We start from the raw sequence: 15097 nt of genomic DNA on the forward strand, positions 1-15097 counted from the left end.
GCTGGTATAGGCTAGTATAGGCTGGTATAGACTAGTATAGGCTAGTATAGGCTAGTATAGGCTGGTATAGACTAGTATAGGCTGGTATAGGTTAGTATAGGCTAGTATAGGCTAGTATAGGCTAGTATAGGCTGGTATAGGCTAGTATAGGCTGGTATAGGCTAGTATAGGCTAGTATAGGCTGGTATAGGCTAGTATAGGCTAGTATAGGCTGGTATAGGCTAGTATAGGCTGGTATAGGCTGGTATAGGCTAGTATAGGCTGGTATAGGCTGGTATAGGCTGGTATAGGCTGGTATAGGCTGGTATAGGCTGGTATAGGCTAGTATAGGCTAGTATAGGCTGGTATAGGCTAGTATAGGCTGGTATAGGCTGGTATAGGCTAGTATAGGCTAGTATAGGCTGGTATAGGCTGGTATAGGCTGGTATAGGCTGGTATAGGCTGGTATAGGCTAGTATAGGCTAGTATAGGCTAGTATAGGCTGGTATAGGCTGGTATAGGCTAGTATAGGCTAGTATAGGCTAGTATAGGCTGGTATAGGCTAGTATGGGCTGGTATAGGTTAGTATAGGCTGGTATAGGCTAGTATAGGCTAGTATTGGCTCGTATTGGTTAGTATAGGCTAGTATAGGCTGGTATAGGCTAGTATAGGCTAGTATAGACTAGTATAGGCTAGTATAGGCTAGTATAGGCTGGTATAGGCTAGTATAGGCTGGTATAGGCTAGTATAGGCTAGTATTGGCTCGTATTGGTTAGTATAGGCTAGTATAGTCTGATATAGGCTGGTATAGGCTAGTATAGGCTAGTATAGACTAGTATAGGCTAGTATAGGCTGGTATAGGCTAGTATAGGCTGGTATAGTCTGGTATAGGCTAGTATAGGCTGGTATAGGCTAGCGAATGTGATTTAAATGTTGAAATATAATATGGCCTATTTGTATTATTAGTAGGCTGAAGCTTTTATTCCTTTCATAGTTAGCCTACCTCAGTGTGAAATGTGATTCACATTTTCAAACAGTATTTTCCAACAGGGGCTATACATTTGGATTAAACCTTCAATCTTGCGCAGACATTTAGAAACAAAACATGCCAATTAGAAAAATAAGTAAGCCACGGGAGTTTTTTGAGCGAGAATTAAGATGACTTTTGAGTAGTAAGACATGTATAAAAGCAACAGATACCATTAATAAGAAGGGGCTGGAAGCGTCTTATATGGTGAGCTACCGAGTGGCTGGGACAGGCAAGCCCCATACTATTGTGGAGGAGTGGCTAGGACAGACAAGACCCATACTATTGTGGAGGAGTGGCTAGGACAGGCAAGCCCCATACTATTGTGGAGGAGTGGCTAGGACAGGCAAGCCCCATACTATTGTGGAGGAGTGGCTAGGACAGGCAAGTCCCATACTATTGTGGAGGAGTGGCTAGGACAGGCAAGTCCCATACTATTGTGGAGGACTTAATTCTTCCTTTCTTTATAACTCATCTGGCATTCAGGGATCCTGTTTGTTGGTGTTGGTGTTTACCGTGGATATGGCTGGAACAATGCTGGGGGAAATGGCCAAAAAAACTATACAGACAATGTCTTCATCAAACAACACTGTTTCACGATGCATCAGTGACATGGCAGGAGATGTTTTGAAACAAAAAAAAATGCCTATAGATGTAGCCGGAGGTTCTGCTCTGTGTCCTGGTGGAATAACTGTGTTGGTGTTTACATCTCGTCTGGCATTCAGGGATCCTGTTTGTTGGTGTTGGTGTTTATATCTCGTCTGGCATTCAGGGATCCTGTTTGTTGGTGTTGGTGTTTATATCTCGTCTGGCATTCAGGGATCCTGTTTGTTGGTGTTGGTGTTTATATCTCGTCTGGCATTCAGGGATCCTGTTTGTTGGTGTTGGTGTTTATATCTCATCTGGCATTCAGGGATCCTGTTTGTTGGTGTTGGTGTTTATATCTCGTCTGGCATTCAGGGATCCTGTTTGTTGGTGTTGGTGTTTATATCTCGTCTGGCATTCAGGGATCCTGTTTGTTGGTGTTGGTGTTTATATCTCGTCTGGCATTCAGGGATCCTGTTTGTTGGGGTTGGTGTTTACAACTCGTCTGACATTCAGGGATCCTGTTTGTTGGTGTTGGTGTTTATAACTCATCTGGCATTCAGGGATCCTGTTTGTTGGTGTTTATATCTCATCTGGCATTCAGGGATCCTGTTTGTTGGTGTTGGTTTTCATATCTCGTCTAGCATTCAGGGATCCTGTTTGTTGGTGTTGGTGTTTATAACTGGTCTGGCATTCAGGGATCCTGTTTGTTGGAGTTGGTGTTTATAACTCATCTGGCATTCAGGGATCCTGTTTGTTTGTGTTTATAACTCATCTGACATTCAGGGATCCTGTTTGTTGGTGTTGGTGTTTACAACTTGTCTGACATTCAGGGATCCTGTTTGTTGGTGTTTATAACTCATCTGGCATTCAGGGATCCTGTTTGTTGGTGTTTATATCTCATCTGGCATTCAGGGATCCTGTTTGTTGGTGTTGGTGTTTATAACTCATCTGGCATTCAGGGATCCTGTTTGTTGGTGTTGGTGTTTATAACTCATCTGGCATTCAGGAATCCTGTTTGTTGGTGTTGGTGTTTATAACTCATCTGGCATTCAGGGATCCTGTTTGTTTGTGTTTATAACTCATCTGGCATTCAGGGATCCTGTTTGTTGGTGTTGGTGTTTATAACTCATCTGGCATTCAGAGATCCTGTTTGTTGGTGTTTATAACTCATCTGGCATTCAGGGATCCTGTTTGTTGGTGTTGGTGTTTATAACTGGTCTGGCATTCAGGGATCCTGTTTGTTGGTGTTGGTTTTTATAAGTCATCTGGCATTCAGGGATCCTGTTTGTTGGTGTTTATAACTCATCTGGCCTTCATGAATCCTGTTTGTTGGTGTTTACAACTCGTCTGGCATTCAGGGATCCTGTTTGTTGGTGTTGGTGTTTATAACTGGTCTGGCGTTCAGGGATCCTGTTTGTTGGTGTTGGTGTTTATAACTCATCTGACATTCAGGAATCCTGTTTGTTGGTGTTGGTGTTTATAACTCATCTGGCATTCAGGGATCCTGTTTGTTGGTGTTTATAACTCATCTGGCATTCAGGGATCCTGTTTGTTGGTGTTGGTGTTTATAACTCATCTGGCATTCAGGGATCCTGTTTGTTGGTGTTGGTGTTTATAACTCATCTGGCATTCAGGAATCCTGTTTGTTGGTGTTGGTGTTTATAACTCATCTGGCATTCAGGGATCCTGTTTGTTGGTGTTTATAACTCATCTGGCATTCAGGGATCCTGTTTGTTGGTGTTGGTGTTTATAACTCATCTGGCATTCAGGGATCCTGTTTGTTGGTGTTTATAACTCATCTGGCATTCAGGGATCCTGTTTGTTGGTGTTGGTGTTCATAACTGGTCTGGCATTCAGGGATCCTGTTTGTTCGTGTTTATAACTCGTCTGGCATTCAGGGATCCTGTTTGTTGGTGTTGGTGTTTATAACTCATCTGGCATTCAGGGATCCTGTTTGTTGGTGTTTATAACTGGTCTGGAGTTCAGGAATCCTGTTTGTTGGTGTTTATAACTCATCTGGCATTCAGGGATCCTGTTTGTTGGTGTTTACAACTAATCTGGCGTTCAGGGATCCTGTTTGTTGGTGTTTACAACTCATCTGGCATTCAGGGATCCTGTTTGTTGGTGTTGGTGTTTATATCTCGTCTGGCATTCAGGGATCCTGTTTGTTGGTGTTTATATCTCATCTGACATTCAGGGATCCTGTTTGTTGGTGTTGGTGTTTATAACTGGTCTGGCATTCAGGGATCCTGTTTGTTGGTGTTGGTGTTTATAACTGGTCTGGCATTCAGGGATCCTGTTTGTTGGTGTTGGTGTTTGTAACTCGTCTGGCATTCAGGGATCCTGTTTGTTGGTGTTTATAACTCATCTGGCATTCAGGGAACCTGTTTGTTGGTGTTTATAACTTGTCTGACATTCAGGGATCCTGTTTGTTGGTGTTGGTGTTTACAACTCATCTGGCATTCAGGGATCCTGTTTGTTGGTGTTGGTGTTTATAACTCATCTGGCATTCAGGGATCCCGTTTGTTGGTGTTGGTGTTTATAACTCATCTGGCATTCAGGGATCCTGTTTGTTGGTGTTTATAACTCATCTGACATTCAGGGATCCTGTTTGTTGGTGTTGGTGTTTATAACTCATCTGGCATTCAGGGATCCTGTTTGTTGGTGTTGGTGTTTATAACTCATCTGGCATTCAGGGATCCTGTGTGTTGGTGTTGGTGTTCATATCTTCTCTGACATTCAGGGACCCTGTTTGTTGGTGTTTATAACTCATCTGGTATTCAGGGATCCTGTTTGTTGGTGTTTTGTAATTCCGTTCTCCATATGGCCTGGAGGTGCTTCACTCTGTCCTGGTGGAAAGTCCTGAAGCTCTCATCATCATCAAGGGTTAGTTAGTTTAAGTTAGTAGGGTGTTGGTGTGATACTAACTCTGTGCTGGTTGTATTCAGGTATCTTGGAGGTGCTTCACTGTGTCCTGGTGGAGAGTCCTGAAGCTCTGAACATCATCAAGGAGGGACACATCAAGTCAATCATCTCTCTGCTAGACAAACATGGACGCAACCACAAGGTGGGTAGAGACTACCTACCTATAAACCAGGTATTATAGATAACCACAAGGTGGGTAGAGACCACCTACCTATAAACCAGGTATTATAGATAACCACAAGGTGGGTAGAGGAGACCACCTACCTATAAACCAGGTATTATAGATAACCACAAGGTGGGTAGAGACCACCTACCTATAACCAGGCATTATAGATAACTACAAGGTGGGTAGAGGAGACCACCTACCTGTAAACCAGGTATTATAGATAACCACAAGGTGGGTAGAGACCACCTACCTATAACCAGGTATTATAGATAACCACAAGGTGGGTAGAGGAGACCACCTACCTATAAACCAGGTATTATAGATAACCACAAGGTGGGTAGAGGAGACTACCTACCTATAAACCAGGTATTATAGATAACCACAAGGTGGGTAGAGGAGACCACCTACATATAAACCAGGTATTATAGATAACCACAAGGTGGGTAGAGGAGACCACCTACCTATAAACCAGGTATTATAGATAACCACAAGGTGGGTAGAGACCACCTACCTATAAACCAGGTATTATAGATAACCACAAGGTGGGTAGAGGAGACCACCTACCTATAAACCAGGTATTATAGATAACCACAAGGTGGGTAGAGACCACCTACCTATAAACCAGGTATTATAGATAACTACAAGGTAGGTAGAGGAGACCACCTACCTATAAACCAGATATTATAGATAACCACAAGGTGGGTAGAGGAGACCACCTACCTATAAACCAGGTATTATAGATAACCACAAGGTGGGTAGAGACCACCTACCTATAAACCAGGTATTATAGATAACTACAAGGTAGGTAGAGGAGACCACCTACCTATAAACCAGGTATTATAGATAACCACAAGGTGGGTAGAGGAGGCCACCTACCTATAAACCAAGTATTATAGATAACCACAAGGTGGGTAGAGGAGACTAGAGGAGACCACCTACCTATAAACCAGGTATTATAGATAACCACAAGGTGGGTAGAGACCACCTACCTATAAACCAGATATTATAGATAACCACAAGGTGGGTAGAGGAGACCACCTACCTATAAACCAGGTATTATAGATAACCACAAGGTGGGTAGAGACCACCTACCTATAACCAGGTATTATAGTTAACTACAAGGTGGGTAGAGGAGACTACCTACCTATAAACCAGGTATTATAGGTAACCACAAGGTGGGTAGAGACCACCTACCTATAAACCAGGCATTATAGATAACTACAAGGTGGGTAGAGGAGACCACCTACCTATAAACCAGGTATTATAGATAACCACAAGGTGGGTAGAGGAGACTACCTACCTATAAACCAGGTATTATAGATAACCACAAGGTGGGTAGAGGAGACCACCTACATATAAACCAGGTATTATAGATAACCACAAGGTGGGTAGAGGAGACCACCTACCTATAAACCAGGTATTATAGATAACCACAAGGTGGGTAGAGACCACCTACCTATAAACCAGGTATTATAGATAACCACAAGGTGGGTAGAGGAGACCACCTACCTATAAACCAGGTATTATAGATAACCACAAGGTGGGTAGAGACCACCTACCTATAAACCAGGTATTATAGATAACTACAAGGTAGGTAGAGGAGACCACCTACCTATAAACCAGATATTATAGATAACCACAAGGTGGGTAGAGGAGACCACCTACCTATAAACCAGGTATTATAGATAACCACAAGGTGGGTAGAGACCACCTACCTATAAACCAGGTATTATAGATAACTACAAGGTAGGTAGAGGAGACCACCTACCTATAAACCAGGTATTATAGATAACCACAAGGTGGGTAGAGGAGGCCACCTACCTATAAACCAAGTATTATAGATAACCACAAGGTGGGTAGAGGAGACTAGAGGAGACCACCTACCTATAAACCAGGTATTATAGATAACCACAAGGTGGGTAGAGACCACCTACCTATAAACCAGATATTATAGATAACCACAAGGTGGGTAGAGGAGACCACCTACCTATAAACCAGGTATTATAGATAACCACAAGGTGGGTAGAGACCACCTACCTATAACCAGGTATTATAGTTAACTACAAGGTGGGTAGAGGAGACTACCTACCTATAAACCAGGTATTATAGGTAACCACAAGGTGGGTAGAGACCACCTACCTATAAACCAGGCATTATAGATAACTACAAGGTGGGTAGAGGAGACCACCTACCTATAAACCAGGTATTATAGATAACCACAAGGTGGGTAGAGGAGACCACCTACCTATAAACCAGGTATTATAGATAACCACAAGGTGGGTAGAGACCACCTACCTATAAACCAGGCATTATAGATAACTACAAGGTGGGTAGAGGAGACCACCTACCTATAAACCAGGTATTATAGATAACCACAAGGTGGGTAGAGGAGACCACCTACCTATAAACCAGGTATTATAGATAACCACAAGGTGGGTAGAGACCACCCACCTATAAACCAGGTATTATAGATAACCACAAGGTGGGTAGAGACCACCTACCTATAAACCAGGTATTATAGATAACCACAAGGTGGGTAGAGGAGACCACCTACCTATAAACCAGGTATTATAGATAACCACAAGGTGGGTAGAGACCACCTACCTATAACCAGGTATTATAGATGAGCACAAGGTGGGTAGAGGAGACCACCTACCTATAAACCAGGTATTATAGATACCCACAAGGTGGGTAGAGGAGGGTAGAGGAGGCCACATACCTATAAACCAGGTATTATAGATAACCACAAGGTGGGTAGAGACCACCTACCTATAAACCAGGTATTATAGATAACCACAAGGTAGGTAGAGACAACCTACCTATAAACCAGGTATTATAGTTAACTACAAGGTGGGTAGAGGAGACTACCTACCTATAAACCAGGTATTATAGGTAACCACAAGGTGGGTAGAGACCACCTACCTATAAACCAGGCATTATAGATAACTACAAGGTGGGTAGAGGAGACCACCTACCTATAAACCAGGTATTATAGATAACCACAAGGTGGGTAGAGGAGACCACCTACCTATAAACCAGGTATTATAGATAACCACAAGGTGGGTAGAGACCACCTACCTATAAACCAGGCATTATAGATAACTACAAGGTGGGTAGAGGAGACCACCTACCTATAAACCAGGTATTATAGATAACCACAAGGTGGGTAGAGGAGACCACCTACCTATAAACCAGGTATTATAGATAACCACAAGGTGGGTAGAGACCACCCACCTATAAACCAGGTATTATAGATAACCACAAGGTGGGTAGAGACCACCTACCTATAAACCAGGTATTATAGATAACCACAAGGTGGGTAGAGGAGACCACCTACCTATAAACCAGGTATTATAGATAACCACAAGGTGGGTAGAGACCACCTACCTATAACCAGGTATTATAGATGAGCACAAGGTGGGTAGAGGAGACCACCTACCTATAAACCAGGTATTATAGATACCCACAAGGTGGGTAGAGGAGGGTAGAGGAGGCCACATACCTATAAACCAGGTATTATAGATAACCACAAGGTGGGTAGAGACCACCTACCTATAAACCAGGTATTATAGATAACCACAAGGTAGGTAGAGACAACCTACCTATAAACCAGGTATTATAGATAACCACAAGGTGGGTAGAGACCACCTACCTATAAACCAGGTGTTATAGTTAACTACAAGGTGGGTAGAGGAGACCACCTACCTATAACCAGGTATTATAGATACCCACAAGGTGGGTAGAGGAGGCTAGAGGAGGCCACATACCTATAAACCAGGTATTATAGATAACCACAAGGTGGGTAGAGACCACCTACCTATAAACCAGGTATTATAGATAACCACAAGGTAGGTAGAGACAACCTACCTATAAACCAGGTATTATAGATAACCACAAGGTGGGTAGAGGAGACCACCTACCTATAACCAGGTATTATAGATAACCACAAGGTGGGTAGAGAAGACCACCTACCTATAAACCAGGTATTATAGATAACCACAAGGTGGGTAGAGACCACCTACCTATAAACCAGGTATTATAGATAACCACAAGGTGGGTAGAGACCACCTACCTATAAACCAGGTATTATAGATAACCACAAGGTGGGTAGAGACCACCTACCTATAAACCAGGTATTATAGATAACCACAAGGTGGGTAGAGGAGACCACCTACCTATAAACCAGGTATTATAGATAACCACAAGGTGGGTAGAGACCACCTACCTATAACCAGGTATTATAGATAACCACAAGGTGGTTAGAGGAGACCACCTACCTATAAACCAGGTATTATAGATAACCACAAGGTGGGTAGAGACCACCTACCTATAAACCAGGTATTATAGATAACCACAAGGTGGTTAGAGGAGACCACCTACCTATAAACCAGGTATTATAGATAACCACAAGGTGGGTAGAGACTACCTACCTATAAACCAGGTATTATAGATAACCACAAGGTGGGTAGAGGAGACCACCTACCTATAAACCAGGTATTATAGATAACCACAAGGTGGGTAGAGACCACCTACCTATAAACCAGGGATTATAGACAACCACAAGGTGGGTAGAGACCACCTACCTATAAACCAGGTATTATAGATAACCACAAGGTGGGTAGAGACCACCTACCTATAAACCAGGTATTATAGATACCCACAAGGTGGGTAGAGGAGACCACCTACCTATAAACCAGGTATTATAGATAACCACAAGGTGGGTAGAGACCACCTACCTATAAACCAGGTATTATAGGTAACCAGCTCCTTATATACTATAGACATACAGAATGGATGATCTCCTAGCTGGGTGATGGACCCACCTATTTAACAGAGATTATATACATAATGCACTATGAATTGTTTATTCATTATTTCTTTACAATGAATTGTGATGATAAATGTGTGAGCAACACATTGCACCAGTGGGTCGGCTTCTACCATTCCACTCTTTCATGATATTTCATTTAATGTTTCAACATTTCAGAGACATAAGTCCTGTTATTGATTTTTAGAAGAGGTATTAGTTGGGATATGTTTATTTTTTTCAGCTGATGAGTTGAGATCTGAAGCAATCGATCTAACTATGTAGCTGTATATCACAGATGTTCACGCAATACACAAGCAAACAACTTAAGCGCTCAATACCTTTAATAATTTAATGTTCCCCTTGTTTTTTTTACATGATTAGCTAATGGACCGACATTACTGAAAGGCTTGGTCATGTTGCCACGTCTAAATGATTGAAGAGTCCTGTACTTTCTCTCCAGTGAGTAGTGTTGGGCGAGCCTTAAGTAGAAAGGCCTGGTGTTCCATGTTTGACAATAGCAAAGCCATTCTACCACTCTGTAGATGTTTTATGTCCAATACCTCCTCCACTGTCAACAACATTAAGTTGCAGATTAGGCAATAATGTAGCCTACACTCTGAATGTTGTTGTTCCAACCAGCATCTGATCTGTATCATGGTCTGTTCTCTGTGTTAACCCAACAGGTTCTGGACGTGCTCTGTTCTCTGTGTGTCTGTCATGGTGTGGCCGTGCGGTCCAACCAACACCTGATCTGTGACAACCTGCTACCTGGCAGAGACCTGCTTCTACAGACACGACTTGTCAACCATGTCAGCAGGTACAGCGTTCTTCCTCCATCTCCCCTAACTCTAACCCAAACCCTAACCCTAACCCAAACCCTAACCCTAACCCAAACCCAAACCCAAACTCTAACTCTAACTCTAACTCTAACTCTAACTCTAACTCTAACTCTAACTCTAACTCTAACTCTAACTCTAACCCTAACCCTAACCCAAACCCAAACCCTAACCCAAACCACAAGGTTAGGAGAGAGAGGTTGTTGTCCTGGCAGTGGGTCCAGGGTGATATTAGTGCTACGGGGCAGTAATCATTTAGACAAGTTACCTTGGCATTCTTGGGCACAGGGACTATGGTGGTCTGCTTGAAACATGATGGTATTACAGACTGGGTCAGGGAGAGGTTGAAAATGTCAGTGAAGACACTTGCCAACTGGTCAGCGCATGCTCGCAGTACACGTCCTGGTAATCCGTCTGGCCATGTAGCCTTGTGAATGTTGACCTGTTTAAAGGTCTTACGCACATCGGCTACGGAGAGCGTGATCGCACAGTCATCCAGAACAGATGGTGCTCTCATGCATGGTTCAGTTTTGCTAGCCTCTCAGCGAGCATAGAATATATTTCACTCATCTGGTAGGCTCTCGTCACTGGGCAGCTCGCGGCTGGGTTTCCCTTTGTGATCCGTGATCGTTTGCAAGCCCTGCCACATCCGACGAGTGTCAGAGCCGGTGTAGTACGATTCAATCTTAGTCCTGTATTGACGCTTTGCCTGTTTGATGGTTCGATTCCCTCATAGAACACTAGAGCCCTGGGCTCAATACAATCCACCAGTCAGCCATTATGCTAATGTCTCTGACCTCAGTCTTTATATTCAGATGATGGTACATGGAAGGTTGTTCAGATGTATTGAATCACAGTACACTTGAGTTAGATGATATGATTGACAGTTGACAGTTCAATTGGCATTAGTCTGTTATCCTTTACTTGATTGGCTGTGGTTAGGATTGGTCAGTGGGTAACGTAGTATGTCTGTAGAGTATGTATGGATTGGCCAGTGGGTAATGTAGTATGTCTGTAGAGTATGTATGGATTGGCCAGCTGGTGGATAGCGTAGTAAGTATGTATGGATTGGCCAGTGGGTAATGTAGTATGTCTGTAGAGTGTATGGATTGGCCAGCTGGTGGATAGCGTAGTAAGTATGTATGGATTGGCCAGTGGGTAACGTGGTATGTACAGTGCATTCGGAAAGTATTCAGACCCCTTGACTTTTTCCACAATTTGTTACAGCCTTATTCAAAAATGGATTAAATCGTTTTTTCCCCCTCATTAATCTACACACAATACCCAATAATGACATCACAATACCCAATAATGACATCACAATACTCCATAATGACATCACAATACCCCATAATGACAACACAATACCACATAATGACATCACAATACCCCATAATGACATCACAATACCCCATAATGACATCACAATACCTCATAATGACGTCACAATACCCCATAATGACATCACAATACCCCATAATGACATCACAATACCCCATAATGACAACACAATACCTCATAATGACATCACAAGACCTCATAATGACATCACAAGACCTCATAATGACATCACAATACCCCATAATGACATCACAATACCTCATAATGACATCACAATACCCCATAATGACATCACAATACCTCATATTAACAAAACAAAAACAGGTTTTTAGAACTTTTTTCAAATGTATAAAAGAAAAGAAAGAAAATAAAATATCACATTTGTGACTGACTCAAATCGGTCAAATATAGAACGTTTAGAAATTGTGTTTTTTTTACATTGGATAAAAGTAGAGACTCAGAGCCTTAACATGGTAGATCATTACAGTTGAGGAACTATGGGAGAGTAATTTTGCTTTGAAAGTTGATAAACTTGTAAACTCACTTTTGAGAAAATAGCCTTTGAATGTTTTGGTACCTACTGGAGAGCCCTTCTTTGTCTACACTCATTCACACCTTTTTAGGCCCATGTCTTTAAGGATTGATCTGAGCGGTCTGTGCTAACAGCAGCAGTCAAGCACCCCTGTAAAGACATGTATTATACACAGATTCAAAATAGCTATTGATAACAAATGTGTAAGAAACAGTATGTGAACCCTTTGGAAATAGCTGGATTTCTGCATAAATTGGGTCATAAAATTTTATCTGATCTTCATCTAGGTCACAATAATAGACAAACACAGTCTGCTTAAACTAATAACACACAAACAATGATATGTTTTCATGTCTTTATTGGACACACCGTGTAAACATTCACAGTGCAGGGTGGGGAAAGTATGTGAACCCTTGGATATAATAACTGGTTGACCCTCCTTTGGCAGCAATAACCTCAACCAAACGTTTTCTGTAGTTGAGGATCAGACCTGCACAACGGTCAGGAGGAATTTTGGACCGTTCCTCTTTACATAACTCTTTCAGTTCAGCAATATTCTTGGGATGTCTTGTGTGAACTGCTCTCTTGAGGTCCTGCCACAGCATTTCAATCGTGTTTAGGTCAGGACTCTGACTGGGCCACTCCAGAAGGCGTATTTTTCTTCTGTTGAAGCCATGTTGCTGATTTACTTCTGTGTTTTGGGTCTTTGTCCTGTTTCATCACCCAACTTCTGTTGAGCTTATATTGGCGGACAGATTACATTCTCCAGGAAAATGTCTCGATAAACTTGATGATAGCAAGCTGTCCAGGCCCTGAGGCAGCAAAGCAGCCCCAAACCATGATGCAGCCCCAAACCAGACTTTACAGTTGGGATGAGGTTGATGTTGGTGTACTGTGACTTTTTTTCTCCCCCATGTGTGTTCCTTCCAAACGACTCATCTCTAGTTCCATCTGTCCACAGAATATTTTGCCAGTAGCGCTGTGGAACTTCCAGGTGCACTTCTACCTCAGACGTGCAGCAATGTTTTTTTGGACAGCAGTGGCTTCTTCCATGGTGTCCTCCCATGAACACCATTCTTGTTTAGTGTTTTACGTATCGTAGACTCGTCAACAGAGATGTTAGCATGTTCCAGAGATTTCTGTAAGTCTTTAGCTGACACTCTAGGATTCTCCTTAACCTCATTGAACATTCTGCACTGTGCTCTTGCAGTCATCTTTGCAGGACGGCCACTCAGGGAGAGCAGCATTTATAGACAATTTGTCTTACTCTGGCTTGATGAACATCAAGGTTCTTAGAGATACTTTTGTAACCCTTTCCAGCTTCATGCAAGTCAACAATTCTTAATCTTCAGTCTTCTGAGATCTCTTTTGTTTGAAGTATGGTTCATATCAGGCAATGCTTCTTGTGAATAACAAACTCAATTTTTGTTAGTGTTTTTTATAGGGCAAGGCAGCTCCAACCAACATCTCCAATCTCGTCTCATTGATTGGACTCCAGGTTAACTGACTCCTGACTCCAATTAGCTTTTGGAGAAGTCATTAGCCTAGGGGGTTCACATACTTTTTCCAACCTACACTGTGATGTTTAAATTATGTATTCAATATAGACAAGAAAAACAACATTGTTCCAGTATTGAACTTTAACTGACATTAACCCCTTGTTATCCTTCTTCCCACATGGCAGCATGAGGCCTAACATCTTCCTGGGTGTGAGTGAAGGCTCCGCCCAGTACAGGAAGTGGTATTATGAGCTGATGGTGGACCAGGTGTTACCCTTCGTTACGGCCGAAGCCACACATCTCAGAGTGGGCTGGGCCACCACGGACGGCTACCAACCCTACCCAGGGGGAGGAGAGGGCTGGGGAGGAAACGGGCTCGGTGACGACCTGTACTCCTACGGCTTCGATGGCTTGCACCTGTGGTCAGGTGAGATGGCTAGTCTATTATATTCACCTGTGGTCAGGTTAGATAGTTACTATATTATATTCACCTGTAGTCAGGTTAGATAGTTACTATATTATATTCACCTGTAGTCAGGTTAGATAGTTACTATATTATATTCACCTGTAGTCAGGTTAGATAGTTACTATATTATATTCACCTGTAGTCAGGTTAGATAGTTACTATATTATATTCACCTGTAGTCAGGTTAGATAGTTACTATATTATATTCACCTGTAGTCAGGTAAGATAGTTACTATATTATATTCACCTGTAGTCAGGTTAGATAGTTAGATAGTTACTATATTATATTCACCTGTAGTCAGGTTAGATAGTTAGATAGTTACTATATTATATTCACCTGTAGTCAGGTTAGATAGTTACTATATTATATTCACCTGTAGTCAGGTGAGATAGCTAGTCTATTATATTCACCTGTAGTCAGGTTAGATAGTTACTATATTATATTCACCTGTAGTCAGGTTAGATAGTTAGATAGTTACTATATTATATTCACCTGTAGTCAGGTTAGATAGTTACTATATTATATTCACCTGTGGTCAGGTGAGATAGTTACTATATTATATTAACCTGAAGTCAGGTTAGATAGTTACTATATTATATTCACCTGTAGTCAGGTTAGATAGTTAGATAGTTACTATATTATATTCACCTGTAGTCAGGTTAGATAGTTACTATATTATATTCACCTGTAGTCAGGTTAGATAGTTACTATATTATATTCACCTGTAGTCAGGTTAGATAGTTAGATAGTTACTATATTATATTCACCTGTAGTCAGGTTAGATAGTTACTATATTATATTCACCTGTAGTCAGGTTAGATAGTTACTATATTATATTCACCTGTAGTCAGGTTAGATAGTTACTATATTATATTTACCTGTGGTCAGGTGAGATAGTTACTATATTATATTAACCTGTAGTCAGGT

The 15097-nt window shown here is 41.9% G+C and overlaps 1 protein-coding gene across 1 annotated transcript in view; it reads left to right on the forward strand.

Moving 5' to 3' along the window:
- LOC110511675 (ryanodine receptor 2-like) overlaps positions 1 to 15097 on the forward strand; it is a 532917-nt gene that overhangs the window by 241394 nt on the left and 276426 nt on the right. The window contains exons 17-19 of the mRNA XM_036989200.1: positions 4543 to 4661; positions 10179 to 10312; positions 13889 to 14130. Coding sequence (XP_036845095.1) covers positions 4543 to 4661; positions 10179 to 10312; positions 13889 to 14130 — 495 coding nt within the window. The remainder of the gene's footprint in view (positions 1 to 4542; positions 4662 to 10178; positions 10313 to 13888; positions 14131 to 15097) is intronic.

This window comes from Oncorhynchus mykiss, chromosome 1, assembly GCF_013265735.2.
Source record: "Oncorhynchus mykiss isolate Arlee chromosome 1, USDA_OmykA_1.1, whole genome shotgun sequence".
Taxonomy (NCBI): Eukaryota; Metazoa; Chordata; class Actinopteri; order Salmoniformes; family Salmonidae; genus Oncorhynchus; species Oncorhynchus mykiss.